At 40.4% G+C, this 19,237-nt stretch overlaps 1 protein-coding gene across 4 annotated transcripts in view; it reads right to left on the reverse strand.

Moving 5' to 3' along the window:
• Positions 1-19,237, reverse strand: part of PTCHD4 (patched domain containing 4) — an 81,320-nt gene that overhangs the window by 42,628 nt on the left and 19,455 nt on the right. For 3 of the 4 annotated variants that reach the window (XM_068183305.1, XM_068183304.1, XM_068183306.1), the window contains exon 2: positions 13,132-13,612. In XM_068183305.1, the coding sequence (XP_068039406.1) occupies positions 13,132-13,612 (481 nt within the window). Of the gene's footprint in view, positions 1-13,131; positions 13,613-16,583; positions 16,726-19,237 lie in introns of those variants that run through there. The other variant, XM_068183307.1, reaches the window with a different exon arrangement.

Below are 19,237 nucleotides of genomic sequence, written 5' to 3' on the forward strand. Positions count from 1 at the left end.
AATACCATTAAATAGCAGAGTGGTTTTTATTATCAGTCTCACAGAATAATGGATATGCAACAGAGATATGAGTGTAAGATTATTCTGAAACAATATTTGTAGGAGTCTGGTGACTAAAGACAATTATCCAAAGTTCCCTAAAGGCAAGCATAAAATGGGAATAGTGTGAGAAAGTGGAGTAGCTGAAAATTTAGGTTGAACATTAGCAAATCTGATTTGTTACACAGACAGAAGACAAAATTTATGTTCTTCTGTAACAGAAACTTCATGCATTTTGAGACAAGGGGAAACTACTTCCATCAAATGCCAAATCACTGCAACCATTCATTTCTGCATCAAAATCACAGTTCTGAGGTCTAGCCTCTAGACAAATGAACAAAATGAAATCTTAGTCTTAATTTTTTTAATCACATGGTCCATCAAGCCCTGAAGAACTGGCCCAGTGATGAATTGCTTTCCGTGTAAAAGAATTGTGTCTTCATTCTCATATCAAGAGGTTTTCCTACAGATTCCAGACATGGGGGTTCTGTTTTGCCATCTCCACCTGCCCTGAACACGTGTTGAGTGCTACATGAACATCCCATTCCTCCCAGTGGACTCCAGTTTTCCAGGCTGTTTTGAAATGGACGCTAGGAACAGCTCAGCAGTCCCACAGAGATGCTGCATATGTAATAGATGTCTGCATATTATTGGGTGAGTCCATCCCATATGCTAACCAACATCTTCCTAAAGTCGTTCTGCTAACTGATGTCACCTCCCCATTCTTTCCCCAACAGACTTTTCCCATTTCTTCCTCCCATGTTAACAGCAGCAGCACACTGGGAATTCAAATTCATTGCGTTATCTACTGTGATGTCATTGTTTTTTGTTCTGGGGATACAATTGCTCATCTTGCAAATGTGAATACATTCTTTGTTTCTAGATGCATATTCCAGCACTTAACTGTGATGGAGCACATGTTGACAAAATGAGCTGCTTAACGATGTGCTTGGGCTGTGTTTTCATTATTTTTTATCTGCCAAACCTTGCATTATCCAAGGAGTTTACTACTATTGATTTCTTTTTCATTCCAGAACCTGGGGAAAGATGTTGAGTACCATAGAAGAATTTTTTTCCAGTTATTTATGTCTTTCCAGCAGGAAGAGTATGCATTTATGATTTAATATTTCATTATTATATTTAATATAAGCTACAATGATTTAATGTAGTACAAATATGTGCATGTATCAAAATGTTGTGCAAGAGTGAATCAAATTGCCATTATTTAAATAGACTATACCAGCATGGTTTCTTTTCTCCTGTAAGCATGGAGATTAATTTTTAAAAATCAGGTTTATCTAATAAGACATATTTTCCATAATATCATGCACATTTAAAAATCATTTTATAGCATAAAAGGCATTGATTTTTTATGAGATAGATGCTTGATTTATGGTGTTAAAACATCTGTTACCATCATATTTTACATTAGGTTTTTTGAAAATGTTGTTGGAATTTTTGTTTTTAAATTTCTTATCTATCAAAATGTGAGGTTTTTTTTCCTTTGTGTTTACAATTTAAAAAGTGAAAGGGTGTTTCCCTTTATTTCCTCGCACCCTGTTTTTTTTTTTCCTTTTTTCTTAGTTTTTTTTTTTTTTCTCAGAGGAAAAGTAAAATGAGATTTTAGATTGGAAAATAAATAATTTGAAAATTATAAAAACTTGAAAGTTATCACTTTTTTTTCCTCAAGAAATAAACATTTCCTGCTCATGAACTACTGACATAATTCTTCACCATTTCTTTTCAATTGAATTTGTGAGAAATAACTGTCTAATTTTGCTGGAACGTGGTGATATTTGAATTGAAAACTTTAAGGTACTTGAATTAATTCGGAGGAGATGGTTGAAAAAGCTTCTGGAAAAGCTGGAAGGCACCTCTTTTGAGGAGCACCTGAGGCTGAGGGCTTGCCAATATGAGCGGTGTACTCCATTTGCCTATTTAAGCTAATAGGGGATCAGTTCACTGCTCCACACACTGTGGAGGGAAAAGTGAAAGAACCTGATCTGCAAGTTAAAATCAGTCTCTATTTTTCAACAATTTCCATAATGCTTTCACTTTTCCTTACTCATATCAGGTAAAACAATCTCCTCTGGGAATTAAAAACCTTGCAATGTGCTCCAGGAAAAGACAATGAAAGTGATATTTTTGTCACTGATTGAAGAAATTAAATGTGTGTTCACCTTTTCAAATAAACTTTGAGTGAAGTCCATGGAGACTTTCTCAATAGCTAAAATATAAGATTTCCTAAAGAATGCATTATTTGTTATGCATTGGGCAATACAGTGTCAGGTTCTAGGGAAGTGGAATGCAAACGTGACAGGGTCAGGTAGAGGAGGTCATGAAAGACAAGAAAAGGTCTCCTGGATCACTGACAATGTTCTAGAAATTTAAGAGTTGACAAGTTTTTTTTTCAACTTGTGAACAAAGCTCCCAAGTGGTTATCAATTTCATTGCTATAAAACTGAACCACATATACAGTTTTTTACTTTAAAAAATATTAAATAAATTGATTGACACTTTTGCCTTGTGTTGCCCATTTTATGCATTTGGTCTTGTTTGTCCATCCTTGACCACCAATTACTTTAACACCTCCTGACCAATTTTAAAATAATCATAAATTTCTACAGCTTTTTTAAAAAAAAATATTCCATAAAGGGATTCTATTACTTTCCCTTCAGGGAAAGTATCAGTATATTAGAGGTCAAAATCCACGTAAGAGGATTTTGAAGCTTGCTTCATTAACTGCGTTGTCTGACTCCAAATACCCTAAGAAAGTGTTAGAACATCTCCATCTATGATTATTAAAGCCTTCCTTTCTTCAATATCCTACCAAGGTTATTCATTTAAAAGCAGGCTAACTGCATGATAAAGTTCTTGCTGTTTCTCAGCTCTGATGGGAGAGGCATTGAAAGTTCACTTTAAGGAATACAAAAGGCACTGAGCTGCTCAGAGAGGGACTTTGACAAGGACAAAGGGGAATGGCTTTAAACTGGAACAGGGTGGGGTTAGCTTAGATTCCTTTCAATCCAAGCCATTCTGTGAGTCTATGATTCTACTTTTGCAGTAGAAGATGAGGTGAGCCCAGAACTTACCACTCCAAAAAATGGCATATTGAAATTGACTGGGAGTGTGATGGGAGGGATATTTGCACTGGTGGGTTGTTTTCCAAAATACTCAGCTTTTGTACAGCTCCAACATGGCACTTTCTGGTAATACTTTCAAGAGAGCAGCCAGCATCTCTCTTTTGGAGCCTTCTCTTTCATCTGCTTCTGTAAGAAGAGTGTGCTTTAGATGGGTTTGGGTTTTGCTCTTTGTACAATTTCCTTTTCCAGTCATATCTACTCTAAGCACAAACAGGCTTTTTGTTCCGAAGTCTCCCAGCCTAGTTTTAGAAGGTTTAAATTGCATTAGCAGAGAGCTTTGTGTTAAAATGTTTCCAGTTACGGTAGAAGGACAAGTTTCATTGCTCTGCACCCAGTATGCAGAGCACCTCCTCATCTTCAGCTTCTTGCAACTCTATGTCTTCCCTGCAGGATAATAATTTCTCAAGAGTAACAGCAAAAATATCAGCTAGAAACTTAAGGAAATACAGAATTTTTCACCCTCTAGGGCATCACCAGGTGCACTAATCTGCCATTAGGTCCCCCTTTATAAAACAATGCAAGTGCTCCCTCTAGGTTGTACCTGCAGTTTTGAGTTTCGGCATAGTTTGCAAAATGCTGTAATACTGAATGGTTTCATGGCAATGCTAGCACAATAATTTTCTTTAAAAGCAGGATATCAACAGCAATGGAGTTCATAACACCAGGAAAAGCTATGGTATTTAACATTTCCATGGGAAATTGCATTTTAATAGAGATTGGGATATGTGTATAGGGCAGGTCTAAGTGTCATATCAGGCTGTAAAGGAATGCTTTTCCTCCTTGGACTTTAGGAATATAGAGTATGAGCAAAAAATTTCCTAGTGCTGAAATGCCAGGGATGACTGCAGGAAAATGCAAGGACAACATATCCAGGCACAGCTACGAGTTGTCAGGGAACTCAGAAGGATTTTAGAGACTGCTGAGCCATGAAATGTGGCCATTGCATTCACCACTGAAATTCAGCCACATCTGGGTAAAAACAAGCATCTGTTTCCCAGAGCAGCACCTGCACAGTGCTTGGAGCCAGGCAGTGCTCACCAGCACTGCGTCTGACCTGCACAGCAGCGGGAATCGGAGGAAGAGACAAATGCAATTATCCTCACTGAAAACCAGCCAAGACAGTGAGGACAGTGTGCTCACTCTTGCAGAACAAAAACCAAAGAGCATTTTTTGTGATCCACAGCTGCAAAGGCCTGAGGTTTTTAGCTCATTCAGCCCTGAGTCTGAATCTTCAGCTGCAGAGGCTCTCCCTGCCATTTAGGGCATCCAAAATAGCATCTCTTTCCTCATCTCACCATGACACAAGTGTGGATGGAACATGACCTGTTTGTACACCAAACAGGTTAGTCCAGCAGGACTAACACATGGAAAGTCAGCTGTCATACCTGGGAATACCTTCCCTGAAGGCCAGGAACACAGGCACATGATGGTGGCATGAATAGCATGAGCTACTGCTGTCATTTGTTGCTGCTTATAGAGCAGTGAGCCCTGAGCCAGTGTGGGTCCTGCATGCTGGATGGGACTGCAGGCAGCCATCCCACAAGAGAGGTAAAGTCACTTCATGAGAAGGAAATGGAAAAGTGAAAAGTGATCAGGAATGGAAGGATAAAACTGAATTATTTAAAGCTCAACTACCTAGTGGCTGCACAAGGGACATATAAACGATACAATACTGAGTAAAATCTTTTTAGTTCATTTGGTATTTGCAATAGACTCCTTAAGACTTTGATTCTATGCAAGGTTTTTAACATTGCAGATGAATATAGCAGATAAATATTGATTTAGAGCATTTGACAAATGGTCTATTGAGTATCCCTTTTCTTCAGGGAAAAATCATCAGACTAAAAGAAGGCAGCTATGGGAAAATTTCTTTACAAGTGAAATTTCTTTGTACCAATTTTTGAACCAGGTTTTTAGCATGGTCATTAATTTTTATGCATTTTCCTTATGGTTATGGTTTAAAGTTACAATATTATTCAAAATAATGAAGATGTTTTAGCTAGCTGTGTAAAAATCCAAGCTTTTCTTCATCATGCTAAATTTTGAGCCACAACCATATCTCACAGCAGTGAATTCCAGGGATGATTTGCACACAAAATGTACTACAGGAGAAAAACAAATACATTTACTGGCTTTAGTTTTTGCTCAAAACCCAGAGGCACAATTTTGGATTTCCCTGCAGAGGATCATGATATCTAAGGCAAGTAGACAGCCTGCTTGATGGAGCCTAGAATATTCACTCTGTGCTGCCTTGAGTAATAGAGCCCACCTTTCCTTTCCAGATCAAAAGAAGCAGCAGGGCAAGGCTGAATATTTCCCCAACATACCAAAGAACATAGGACACATCCTCAGCCTACCCCACATCTGCTCTTTCCTGCAGATCCCCTGTTCTCCTGCAGAGACCAGAAGCCATCATCAATCTTCCTGTGGGTATGGAGCTCACAGGAAAGTGTGAACTAATAGTAAAATATCTGTGAGAAAAAGATCTGGCAGGAAATTACATCCAAATTGAAATAAGCACAGCCCTACACATAAAATATCATAAAAGTATTTGCATATACATAATTACTGTGAAAAATTACACTCCACAGCTGAGCCAGACAGACCCTGGAGTTTATAGGTGCAAACTTCAGCAGTGGAAAGTTAAGAAATACCTTTATAAATGCATGGCTTTTTAAGCCCTGGAACAAGCTGTTGAGGCAGGTTGTGGAATTGCTATTGGTGCTATTCGAGGCTGTATTTGTCAGTGCTCTATTAAGGATGATATACATGGAGCTAAATAGTTTTTGCCATGAGGCAGCTCCTTTCCATCCCAAATTAGCCAAAGGTAAATGTGATGTGCATTGATACATACTAAGCAGAAGGAATGAAACTCCTGCTTTAATGAGATCAACACACAGAAAATGTGCATCCAATAAAGAACCTTAAATAACCCAGTCGCAGGAATGAGCATTGCCATGAAAAGATAGAAAAATGAAAGCAAGAATTGTTCACAAAAACGTGTGAAGCATTTAAAGAGGAAATATCCTTCTCTATCAGAACTGAACTGGTGTATTGATTGAGTAGTAATCATATATTTGAAGTGCAAAAGCAAATAATTCTTTTCAGCCTTTGACATTTTAGCTTAAATCATGGTCTCTTATCAATTCACTTTTCCCAAAGATTTTGGAAATGCTTGCAGTAAATTAGAAGCAGTTCAAATGACAGATACCAGCCTGTTAGCTGCAGGTGGAGAGCCAAGGTAAATGTTTTAATAACGCTAACAATAATAACAGACAACATTTTTTGGAGACTTATCTTGGGACAAATGGGTTAATTGAGTTCCAACTAGATACAGAAGAAGCCAGATTTTACTTGCCTTTTCTCAAGCAACAAACACAGAAAATGTATTTTGTATTTGCTCTGTCATTACAGAACTGGCAGTGATGGTCTGTGCTTCAGCAGTGATCCACGGGTGAATCCTTCAACCTGTGCTGAGCCTCAGAACCACTGACCTGCAGCCCTGCAGCCCCACCATCCCTGAAGGATGACATTTGGGTTGATAAGAGACCTTCTGAAGAGTCTCTACAGGAAAAGAAGGGCTAGAATTCCATCTCTAAGGGATTCAAGGCACTCTGTGCATATCTGCTGTATCCACGTATCTATGTCTTAGAACTTATGAATATAACAGAATCACAGAATCACAGAGTCAGTTAGGTTGGAAAAGACCTCTGAGATTATTGGGTCCAGCCTGTGACTCAACACCACCATGTCGAGTAGACCTGAGCGCCTCATCCAGTTATTCCTTAAACACCTCCAGGATGGTGACTCTGCCACCTCCTTGTGCAGCCTGTTCCAATGTTCAATCACCCTTTCTGTGAAGAAATTTGTTCTCGTGTCCAAACCAAATGTCCCCCCTAAATGAGATCAACACTCAGAAAAAGTGCATCTAATAAAGAGCCTTAAATAACCCACTCTAGGAATGAGCCTATTTTACTACCCAAAAACCACAAAACCTCAGGTGCCAAAGCCTAGGAAGTCAACCTTTTTCAGAGATGGATAAAACCTTCCAGAGATTAACACAGCTCATCCTTAACATCTACTAAGCAATTTTCCAAATAGCTCTGGGCTTTCATATTTCTCTCTATTGCCTGCAAAGGAAATTGAGATTAAGGGGGGAACATTTGGGACACCTGGATTGGATGCTACAAACCCTGCTCTGGGACTGAGGCTGGCTGGGCTGCTTTGTGCATCCTTTCTGTTGGGTGTGAGAAGGCCCAAAGGACTGGCTCAGAGATAATCTCCCCTCATGTGTTTGAAGAAAGGACAGTCTCAGTCCAGTTGCCTCTCACTAGCCATCACCACTTCAGGACATAGTTGCAGGACGAGGCTGCATGGCGAAAGTGCAGCAGATTATCCCAGAAAGGCTTTAGTCTTCTACTCAAATTCCAGGAAGAATTGTTCTTGGATGAAATTTCTTTCCTATAGAAATGAAAAAATCCCACCTACTGCAACAAGAAATAGACTTGTCAAGAAATACACCATGTTATGGGGAAATCAACTTAATAAATATACAAATATGGAAATTTTCTAAACTCATTCATATGAATTATTTGTGTTAGATGCCCATCCAAATAAGTAATCTTAAAAAACACTTTTAATTCTTGCAATTTCTTTCCCTGTTGATCTTTTATTTGTTTTGTTTTGGTTTTGTTTTTTTTGTTTTTTTTTTTTTTAATTCCTATTTTCTTCTGTAAAAGTCAATAACAGAAATTTTATCATTAAGGACAAGGTATTTCCAAGACCTTAAAGATCTGCAGTATGAGTGGAGAAATGAACTGCTGTAACATCTAAACATCAGATTCACTGAATTTCTAAGGCATGGAGGGGTGGGGTTTATGTCAGGAGGTCTCTTTTCTCTAAAGGGTTGCTCTCTTGCTCCTCATCCAAATAGGAGGTGATGGTGCAACATGAGATTCATATGAGATTTGCTTTACTGCTGCATTGAAATGACAAACCCATAGTCTGAGTCACTCTTGAAATGTTTTTGTCACATTTGTAATCAGAAAGTCCATTGCTTGAAGCAAAGGTTAGACTACTGTGATACTTCATGTTCAGGTAAACTAGTGACAGCCTGTACTTTGGCTCTCACATTTGTCTTCTAAGGTTTGAAAAAAAAAATTCTCATCTGAACTAGAACTTTTTTTCTGCAATTTTTCATGACTCTGCTGCTAATATAATACTGTGACATCTGAAATTTACTGAAAGATGATCACCAGTCATTATTTCAACAACTGCTATCTGAAAGAGGTTCGATGGCTTCTATCTGAAATGCTAATAACTGCCTGGAGTCTTGTCTGCTATTGCCTTGATTCCTCCTTCCATTTGAACAACTCTGGGGAAGGAATAATGGGAATTTTTAACAGAATTCTGCACTGAAAGTACAATCTCTGCCATCCATCTTGAGCTCATAAAACAGGCATGGGGCTACTGCTGGATACAGGCAGCCTATTGGTTCTTAAAGTTTTTGTATCTCTTTATTACATCTCTACCAGCAGTGTAGTTACTGGCAGGGCTGGCAGCAATACTGCAGTGTGTGGTAGGGCACTCAGGGAAATTAATGTTCTCCAAAGTGTCAGCCACAAACAGCTGTTCCCACAAATATCTTATGGACTTCATTGTCTGGCCTTACAAATGACAGGAAATATTTCTCACATCCACTGTGGATTCAGCCTTATAAGAAACACGTATACTTTACAGTACAAAAAGCCTAATTACACTATAATTATATTGTAGGTGTTTTTTTTTATCATAAGATTTCCACTGATCTATATAATGAAGTACTTAATGGACTGGCCAAAAATAATTGCAATGTAAAATGATGTAATTGGTACACCTGCATTTAAAAATACACAGTCGGGACCTCAGCTGAGTTAAATCATTATCTCCCCGATGATATCAGTCTGGTTTCTGTGCATTAAAAAGCAGATCATGGGAGCAATAATATCTCAATTATGTAGTTAACCTTCTGGTTATATTAATTAGTGATGATTAGGCATGGGAAACCATAATTATGTCACATACATAACACCCCTTTGAAATTGCATATGAATCTAAACACAAAAGGCAGATGTGAACATCTAACCAGAGCTAGAACAAATCTGAAACTTAATTATATGACCCTCTATCCTCTGTCTGAAACACAGCCATTCATGACAGCTCTGCTGATATTAAATTTGTAGAAGAAACTGCAAGTTTTATTTGTCCCAGAAGAGAAATGCAAGGTAGAACAGTCTCATATTCTAATTTCACATGCAGGTTATTAAATTCTGAGTAAAAAAAAGACAAATAAAACATTTAGGCCCAATTCAGTTAATAAAAAAGGAATCTCTGAAACTAAAGAAGCACCTTTGTATTAACTCACAACACTTATCCTTTTGTCTGGGGTATGAACAGCTAAAAATCAGCCTCCTTTTCTCCTGTTTGCAGGAGATCCTGGCAGCCAGAGAATTATTTGCAGGAGAACTTCCCAAAGAGTTTCTCCTGAATGGCTGCACAAATGTGGTGGGAGACACTGTACTGAGAAATCTTCTTCTACAGGAGCTGTCTGAGGAAACTGTGGTTGAGAAGAGGCAGTCAGAGTAAACAGGACTTTCCACCACTGTCCTCATGCCTAACTTAAGATTGACATTTTTCGCCTTCAAGGATAAAGAAAAGCCAATCTGAGCTAACATTCTTCCCCCAGTACAGCAGAGATGTGCTTTATCCCAGCAGACCAGTCCCTCACAGCAGGACTACTGTAAATAATTATGGTGGAGGTCACTCAAGTCTAAATTTAGGAAAATATTAAACATTCCACTTTTCTATAGGCTTCTGTCACATACTGAAACCTACAGAAGCTCTGCACGCAAGAGGAATTGTGGATCTAAACATCCAGGCTTATTCAGATTGGTAGCATCCTGCCACCCTTGCAGGGAAAAGGACAAGCCCAAAATATCACAAAATTTCCATTAAAATTAATCCTTTGAAAAGTGAATGCTAGAAGAAACTGCATATTTTTGACCAAACAAATGTACTTTAAATGGATGGTTTGCAAATGTCAGGTTGAAGTGTTCCAAAGTTGGGAGCTGTCAGAATTAATGCTGCCTGTGTACTCTGCATTGTACTTGCAGGGTTTTTGTCACTGTTATTGCCTGGTTTTATTTTTTTAAATCTAAGTAACTTGACTTTGAAAGTTTGACTTGCAAATCTGGCATTTGCAGTTCAGGGAAATCCCACCTTGCACACTTTTTGTTCTATATTCACTCAATTACTATTTGATGTGCTGTTTGCTTTCTGCTGTGCCAGCAGCAAGGGACACTGGTACAACGTGGGCCAGGGTGATTTATTAACTCACAGAATCAATAGTCTTGGGGTCTTCACTGTTTCTGCTCTGGGCTGTCAGATGAGTCCATGACAGCCCAGTCCAGCAGAAAACCCTGCCCAGTAAGAGCCCAGATGAGTGAGGTCCTGGGTATATTCTGGGCAGAGCAAGGTCTCTTTAGGTGGCAGTGTCCCTTAAGGGACTAAAGGCACATGGTACTTTGCAGATTGTAACCCAGTTAGACTTTGGTAAGACATTCTGCCCATCTTTTCCTCCACTAAACTGTAAAAGTGTTCTCTAATATTTATAAGCAGCAGTTCCCAAGCATGCAAGCTGTTCTGTAATGATATTTTCAATTCAGTCTGAGACTCCTGAATGAAATTTCTGAAAAAGTTACATAAATGTTTTCTTATTCAACCTGAATTTCATACAATATAATATTATAGAAACAATCCTTGCTAACATCTCAAATCAAGAGAAGTTGTTTTTTTTCTTTTTCTTTTGCTCTTGGCAGTGGCTGTGACAAGAATGACAGAGCAAAACACAACAGAAAGTTATAAATGTTACTTTTCCTAAGACAGCAAACAAAGTCATGAACTACCGAGGTGGGAAACTAAGGCACTCTGCTTTCAGAAACTCTGACCTGTGTCTCACCCTGGGGCTGCACAGAAGGTTTAAATTGAGGAGCTCCTTTGGGAGTGACAAGTCTGGGACCTGTCAAGCTACCTATCTCTCCAACCATCTAAAAAGAGACGCCAACAGAGGAATGCACAGTTTAGGGAAGGTGCTTTTCATCACTTCAGGGTTTTTTCATCTTTACTTCAACTTGCTGCACAAGCAAGGCAGTGCCTTTTGATTCCTCCTTTGATATGCACCTCCTGACACATAAGGAAAAGGTTGCCAAAATCTGATAACAAGCATGACCCCCTCTTCATCCCTTTCTCCATTCTTTGTTTCCTAAACCCACACCCCTCGCACAGGTCAGGATCATCTGTCGCAACCTGGCACATTCTCTGCTGGCTTTCTTCCCTTTCCCCATCTCAGCGCTTTCTTGCTTTCTTTCCATCAACTCCTCTGGCACCACAGAGCCATGCACAACATCTGAAGAGCTGGCACAGGGCAATCCATGTCAGGGGCCATTGCCACAGTACAGATGACTGAATTAGAGGCTTTGGCACAACCTTGTTTATCACTATTAATGAGGCTGAACCAAACATGCAATTCCTTGGGATCTTTTGCCTCACTCCTCTGTTTCCTTTCTGGAGTCTTGATCAATCCCTCCATTCCACTCCTTCCCACCTCAAGTAGGTGCTCCAGAGATTCTGAGAGCAGGACTGATGAGGCCACAGCTCAGCCCTTTTGTTTAGTGACACAGATGCATTATTAGGGGCTAGATTAAATAGGAGGTTGGGATTGGGGATACATATACTCACAGGAATTTTCTTAGGGGAAGATAAGAAAATCTGGTCTTTTGGGAGATTGAGGTTTTAAGGAAAGTATAAGACCCTTTTTCAAACCTAGACTTTGGCTTGTGACTTTGCATATTTAGTTGACTCTTACCATAACACAGTCCTTGGTTTGAGGACTAGAAGCATGAGCAGCGCTTAAGAAATTAGCTGTAAAAATGCAGAGCTCTGGCCACAGGTAAGATTCTCTGCCACCAGAAATTGAGCATGAAAACCTTTAGTTCTAGGCTGTCACCACCAAGATTTTGCAGAGTTGTTACTGGGGTTCAGACTCATGGTATGGCAAAACTCTGACAAACTTGGATGTGAGGGCACCAAACAACGCTGAGCTGGGCACCTTTCCCTCTGCCTTTCCAATGCAACTGTCCAGCAAACTCATCAACCACATGGATGCACTGGAAGTGCTTGGACCCAAACAGTACCAGAAAGCAGTTGATTAAAAGCAATTCTTCTGCCTAAGGAGCTGGGTATTGCATTTGTTCTTCTTCCACACCTTCCCTTGTCTGGGTGCAACGCAAAGGAAATCTGTGCAGCTGATCTGGGATTTCACAAACTAAGGGATTATGTGCCACGGATCCTGACAGGCCTCTGTGCTCACAGCCTGGCAAACACCACAACTGTAATCTCCTCTCTGAGATAAAGTCCATCAATCTTATTACACCAACTTGTCCCATTCTGCCCTTCAGGCAGAGCTCAAAGAAAAGCCCTTCTTGGGAAGGATGTTAAAATCTGCCCTTCCTTGGTACCCTCCTGTTTAACTTACTCTTTTGGCTGGCCTCCCATCAAAGTTGGGTCAACACATATCCATTTTGTCTGCTGAACTGACTAGTTTTCAATAGCAATTTCTCCATTCTGTAACAGAGATCAATAGAACTGCCCCTCCCTCATGTTGGCTAAGATTCCAGGAATGTAATTTGCTTTTTATTGTTGCTACTGCTTTGTTTTGTTTCCATTTTTCTTTCTTTTTTTTTTTTTCACATTTCTTTTTTTTTTTTTTTGGCAAGGCATAGATCAATTTAGAAAGATGAAAATGACTTAGACTTTCACCCAAAGTAAAATCTGCACATTAAAACCCAGGATGTAATTTACAATTCTGTCATTAAACTCTGTTAATCCTATTATTATGAAGATAAATAATTACCCATAGCGAAGAAAGGGATTCCCAACAGAGTAGAATTATATTTTCCATCAGTAATGAAAAATATCCCTGCCGCAGTGACACTGGAAATACAGATAGTGAGCACTCCCAGGAGTCCCAGGAAAGGTTTGCTACGCAGGCAGTCCTTCATGGAGCTTGAGAGGGTAGCAGTCAGGAGAATCAGCATCAGGCTCACCAAAATCTTGCCCCTGGCCAAGAGACTGGTCTGGTGGAAGTCTTTCCAGAGGCTAAAGGATGCTAGTGAGTAGAGCTGCAGATCCTGGTGATCCAGCTGCATCTTGTGCATCAGTTTACAGAATTCGCTCTCCCACTTCTCCCCAATGAGGTCCTGGGTGACAGAGCCATATGTTTGGAGGTAGTAAGTGATTTGGATGGCTCTGGCTGATTTGACTCTCTGGTCCTTGCTGTTTGGCACTTCCATTACCCCTCCAAGCTGGTGGCCAATGAAACTGCTCCTTCCATCCTGGGAGAGAAAGCAGAAAAATGAGCGTGTGGTTATCGTGCTTATGACATGATGCAGAGATAGACTCTGTCTCCTCTCACAGACAAGCCAAGAGCTCTGCTCAGACACCACTGCACTCAACAGGAGCCTTGCCATTCACCTCGCTTGCCTTTGGGATCTGTCCCTGCTCCCTGCCACAACTCTGTCTTACTCATTATAGGCTCATTTGCATTTCTGTGCTGCAGTTCAGGGACTACTTAGATACTCGTTGCAGTCTCAGGGATTCCCAGATATCCAGGACCAAAATGTTGCATGCAAGTTCCTCACCCCATGGGAGAGCATGACCTTCCACATTTAACTAATGGACAATGACAAATCTCCAATTACTACAAAAAGTTTGAGATGAAGATTAATTTCTGGATGATTTGTGATTTTTTGACACTTTGAAAATGATTTTTAGAAGCTGGAAATGTACAGTAAATTAATCCTGATTCCTCAGGATACAGACAGATCCACAAAGTTTAATAGCTATTCTATCTCCAGAAACATATAATTAAAATCAGACTTTTTGAATTGTTAATTTGAGATTTCACTGATTTATATCAGTGGCACAGAGAAAATAATCTACCCTAAACCTAAATTTAACCAGGATTTGGGTTTTTTATACATTTCAAGAGTATAAACCTTACTCTGGTCTCACTTATTTCGGTAAATGCTAGGACATATAAAACTCCATGACAATCAGCAAAGGACACATCAAGTCCGCTCAGCCTCTGTCTGTTAACAAGACCAGACCTTTTTTTTTTCTGTAAAGTTATCTGGCCCCATTTAAATATTTGTTTTGGGTTATTTTTCTTTTATTGTTGGAAGGATTTAATAAGAAAAGTCCTGTAAGAAAGGTCCTCTCTCTTTAGCCACTGGTTGTAGGATAATTGTATGTGCCCATTCCAAAACAGGGGAAGCCTGTGTGGGTTTAGAAGATCAAATCCAGTTGCAAACTGAGGAATAAGTCTCAATGATGAAATTGTCCCAGCACAAGTTATCTCTTTGATCAAATAAGTCAAAATCCAGAGACTGTCTTTAGCACACCAAATAATATTTTGCTTTCTCCCCAACATAAATTGGATTATAAGTTTTTAAATTTATTCCTCTTGTATTTAATAAAAACATAGAATTATCAAGGCAGTTGATGTCTAAGCTACCTTGCAGCAGTGAGTTCATATGAGATAACATTCTTTGCCTAGGCACAATACTGGAATGAGCTGACAGCTTGGATTTGGGAGAGGCTCTGCCCTCCACACATACACATGGAAGCAGTCATCTGCAAAAGGCCAGAACCATTTTGGGGGAGACATTTTAACATTGCTGTATTGCATCCAGCATTACCTATTGCACCTGCGCTGCATGCAGGTCATTATCTGAAATTGCCAGACCTGCTCATAGCAATGATTCCCATTCTAAGGAAAAGTCAGTGAAATGAGGGTTTATAAAATTTAGATGTCTTCCAGCATGTTGACTCATAGAGCAAATAAATATCAGAAATTGGGAGACAGTGTTTAAAATGTTTTATATACTCACCTTGCCTTTAATCAGGTATGTAAAGGAGGTAATCCTCCCACAGAGAAATTTCTACCTACGCCTACTTTCAGGCAGGAGCTCACACTGTTCCCAGCTTTGCCTGCCACAGCCCAGGGAACGTGTCAAAGTGCTTTTCAGAAGTTCATTTTTTTCCCTATTCCCAGTTGTTATTTCTCACCAAAATAGCGGCTTCTGGCAAGGGTGTCCTGGCACGAGCTGACACAAAAGGTGAACTGCAGTTAAGTGCCAGCTTCCCAAATCACCTGGAGCCACATTGCAAATGTCACGTAAGCAGAGACAGCTATCACAGAGGGGAAGCTGCTGCTGTTCAGACTCCAAAAAGTCCTCATCCCCAGCATTTCATGCTCCAATCCTGTTTGGATTTTTTATTTCTAGTCTTTCTAAGGAGAGGTCACACCTAACACTTGAATGCTCACAAAATGTGCATTTCCAAGCTGGTAATTAAGACTTGAGCAATGCAGTCCTGGCTCACATTGGATGCAACTTTGCAGCTTAAAATCCCCACTTGGCACCGCTTTGAAATTTTGGAAAGAAATTTCACATTTCCTCAGTGTCTGGGCAGAGCTGACATTCAGAGGCTTGCAGGCACTGCAGGATTCTGTAGCAGCGCAGCTCCCAGCCAGGCAGAGCACTGTAATTCAGGTTTCATTGATTCACTATGCAGCAGGCACGGCAAGGTTATAGGAAACTTTGTGATGACCATCTGCCTTCCCCTGCGAAGGGTGCAGCGAGCGACGGCAGCATTTCAAAGGAGGCAGCAGAGCAGGCACAAATAAGTCATGTTCTGCTGTATCTCCTGTGAAACAGCAGATAACAGCTATTTTTTACATTGATGTACAATAGGGCACCCAGCTCATATGTCAGCAAAATGGAGAGTAAGCTTTCAGATGGAATCGAGGAAATCACAGGCACCAGATTGCTGTGAGGACATTTTGTCTGTTCCCTTCTTTCTGGAGGCAAGCTCTTTCCTATCTAAGCAAGGGGTTTGCCTTTGCTGCAGTTAAATATGAATGTGGCACCACACCACCTGTGGCATCACAGGGCTTTTCTCTGATAGAGCTCTTGGAGAATAATAGGATCATAGAACAGCTTGGATTGGAAGGGACCTTAAAAATCATCTCTTTCCAAGCCCCTGACATGGGCAGGGACACCTTCCACTAGTCCAGATTGCTACAGACCCTGTCCTACCTGTCCTTCAACATGTCCAGGGTTGGGGCAGCCACAGCTTCTCTGCAGTGGTTACAATCTTAGAGAGGAAAGCAAAAGAAATATGGGGGGAAACAGACTTTCATTCACCCCATTTTATGGATGACAACTGATGTGTAGGAAAATGGAGACCCAGTGCTGCCAGCATGAATTTCAACACCTCCCAGAGTCCAAGACAGGTACCTACCTGTTCTTGGAGTCTCATGGGAGCTTCAGAGGAGTTATTCACTGCCCCAAGTTCTCTCCAGGACCAACTTAGTGAAAGAGCAAGCCATGGAGGGCTAAACTCCTTTACTAAGCCTAAGGTCTGGGAAACAAAATGTGGCCACAATGACTTGTGCAAGTGATGCCTGAGGAGCCAGGCAGGTTTTGAATAAAATTCCACATATTTCTTGATGAAAAAAGGTGCTTTCTGCTGATAATTAGTGCCTCCTTCCTGGCATATGCCTACACACTGCTGTTTTTAATTTCATAACATATTTTTATGTTTCAGACTACAGACCCCTTACACTTTTTAACCTACATCTGCTGCTACTCTCTGATACCACATATGGAAAAACAAACCCCCCATAATAAGTAATAATAATAGTTATTGATTGTACATGATTTTATACCCATGTATCTCCAGAGAATGTACAACAGAAGATGCTACTTGACTTTAGCAAGGTCACTTGCATGGTTGGAATCTTGTTCCAAATTCCCAGGCTGTGTCTCTGTGTCTTTCCCTTTCTTTTATATATATATGTATATTTTTAATGTCTGATGAAGTCTTAACAGTGTCTGTTCTTCCAGATTCTGATGGCAGGTAATTCTCTCCAGACCTGAGCATCTTTAAAGATGCAATAAAATATAGATCACCTTCTGGGGCATGTGATATTTCATCTAAAACAGGGGGCAAGCAAAATTCTTTTCTTCAATGGACATTATTAAATTGTTTTTTGTGTTCTTCCTTCTCTTTTTCTAGTTGCCCCAAAGCCATGTGATATATTTAGGCTCTTGAAGGGAGGAGAGTGAGAACTAAGAAGACAGGCATGAACAGCTTCACCTTCCTTTTCCCCCAGCATGATGGACTTTGCCACCTGTGTCTATGCAGACCTGACCTTGCTTGTGGTTGAAAATCCAAACTCCTTGTTTCTTCAGCAGTAAGATGCACCAATTGTGAATGAATGGGTACAGAATAAACCCCTTCTATGTTTCAGGCTGGAAACTTATCTGTAAAGGATGCTTGGACCCTTAATTTCCTAAGAAGATATGTAAGTGGCATGGGAAGTTTGACTTGAGAGCTGAGGGCCTCTCAGGTTAAAGGAAACTAGCTGCTCCTCCAGAGCTAAATATCTTCTGCTAGTGATAATAGTAGTAGGCACAGATCCTCTCAGCATGCAGCCCAGAGGGACACTAGAAACAGGACACTAGAAACACTTCCTCACTACTAAAATTACCTGTGGCTTTTTTTTTTTTTTTTTTTTTTTTTTTTTTTTTTTTTTTTGTTTCCTGAGTATTCTCAGTGCAGCTGCTGCAGACCCATCTCCCACTGGGTTCTGTGCGGTCACTGGAGCAGCAGCCCCCGGCAGGGCCTTCCCCTCTGCTGGGGTGTTTTCTTTGTCCAAAATCACTCTAAGTTAGGAAGAAAGCAGGGCTGTAGTCAGTGCAGAGAATGGCAGGGAGGGCCAGCTGTGGGGACTGGCACTGAGGGACAGGGATTAGTGGTGGGCCGGGCCATGGTAACTCAATGGCTGGGCTCGGTGATCTTTGAGGTCTTTTTGAACATAAATTATTTTATCATTCATCTCTGCTCTGAATGGCATCAGCCTCCTCTGGCTTTCCTCTCACAGGAAAAAGGGAGGGTTTGAAGTATTTTTGAGAGGGCATGGGTCCTGCCTTCTTAGCACCTCACTCAGCAGAGGTTGGGCTGGCAAGGGTTTTAAAACACTTTTCAGATCCCTGGCAATGAGGAAAGGAGCCCTTATTCCCAACTGCTTGATCACTCTCATTCAAGTACACCTACAGGACCTTAGCCAGCAAACTTATCTCTATTTTTATTTTTCTTTAACTGCTTCCTCTCATCAGCTGGACTGATAGATCATTATCAAGCTGCATTATAGAAAAGTTAGGATAAAGCATGCCATCATGCTTGCATGCTATTTTATCTTAAAAGCTTAAGCTGTTTGACAGAGGGCAACCAGGAATGTCTGCTGAAATACATTGTCTGATAAACATCCTAATGAAATCAATGCAGTTGTTTCTCCCTCTGATAAGGACATTCCTACTCCACTGTAGGTCACAGAAAGTATTATGCTAAAAACCACAGAAGTTAGGATGAAGCAAGTTGCTTTTCAGCCAGCTGCCAGTTTTCAAGGTAAAAAAAGTAATAAAAATTTAAATCCCCTTTCATTTAGGGTTTAACATATTGGGCTGCTCATGTTCCTTTCAGCTTCCCTGTAAAACTTTGGAGAAAGGTTTTTTCTCCTCAATCAAACTGATTTTTCTGTCCCTGTCCCTAGCACAGTTATGCATAGAGATCTTGTACCAGTCAATCCCTGTTACACAGCCACCCATTACCAAAAATTCTTGCAGCATTCCTTTCCAGAGCAAAGCACATAATGCTGATTCATGTCAGCATTTTCCCCCACATTTTTATGTAGCAGTTTTCCTGCCCTTGCAGCTGTGTAGGTGCTCCTGCACTGTTTGCTGTGCAGCTGTTCTGTATGGATGAAGGATGGAGGGAGCATCCAGAGCAGGTGAACACTGAGGGCAGCACATTTGAGGTAGAGCTGCACCTTGTCTGGCTGGGAACAGCAAAAACTAATTCTAAGAAAGTGGCCATGAGAAGTTATCCAGGAA

This window comes from Anomalospiza imberbis, chromosome 3 (assembly GCF_031753505.1).
Source record: "Anomalospiza imberbis isolate Cuckoo-Finch-1a 21T00152 chromosome 3, ASM3175350v1, whole genome shotgun sequence".
NCBI lineage: Eukaryota > Metazoa > Chordata > Aves > Passeriformes > Viduidae > Anomalospiza > Anomalospiza imberbis.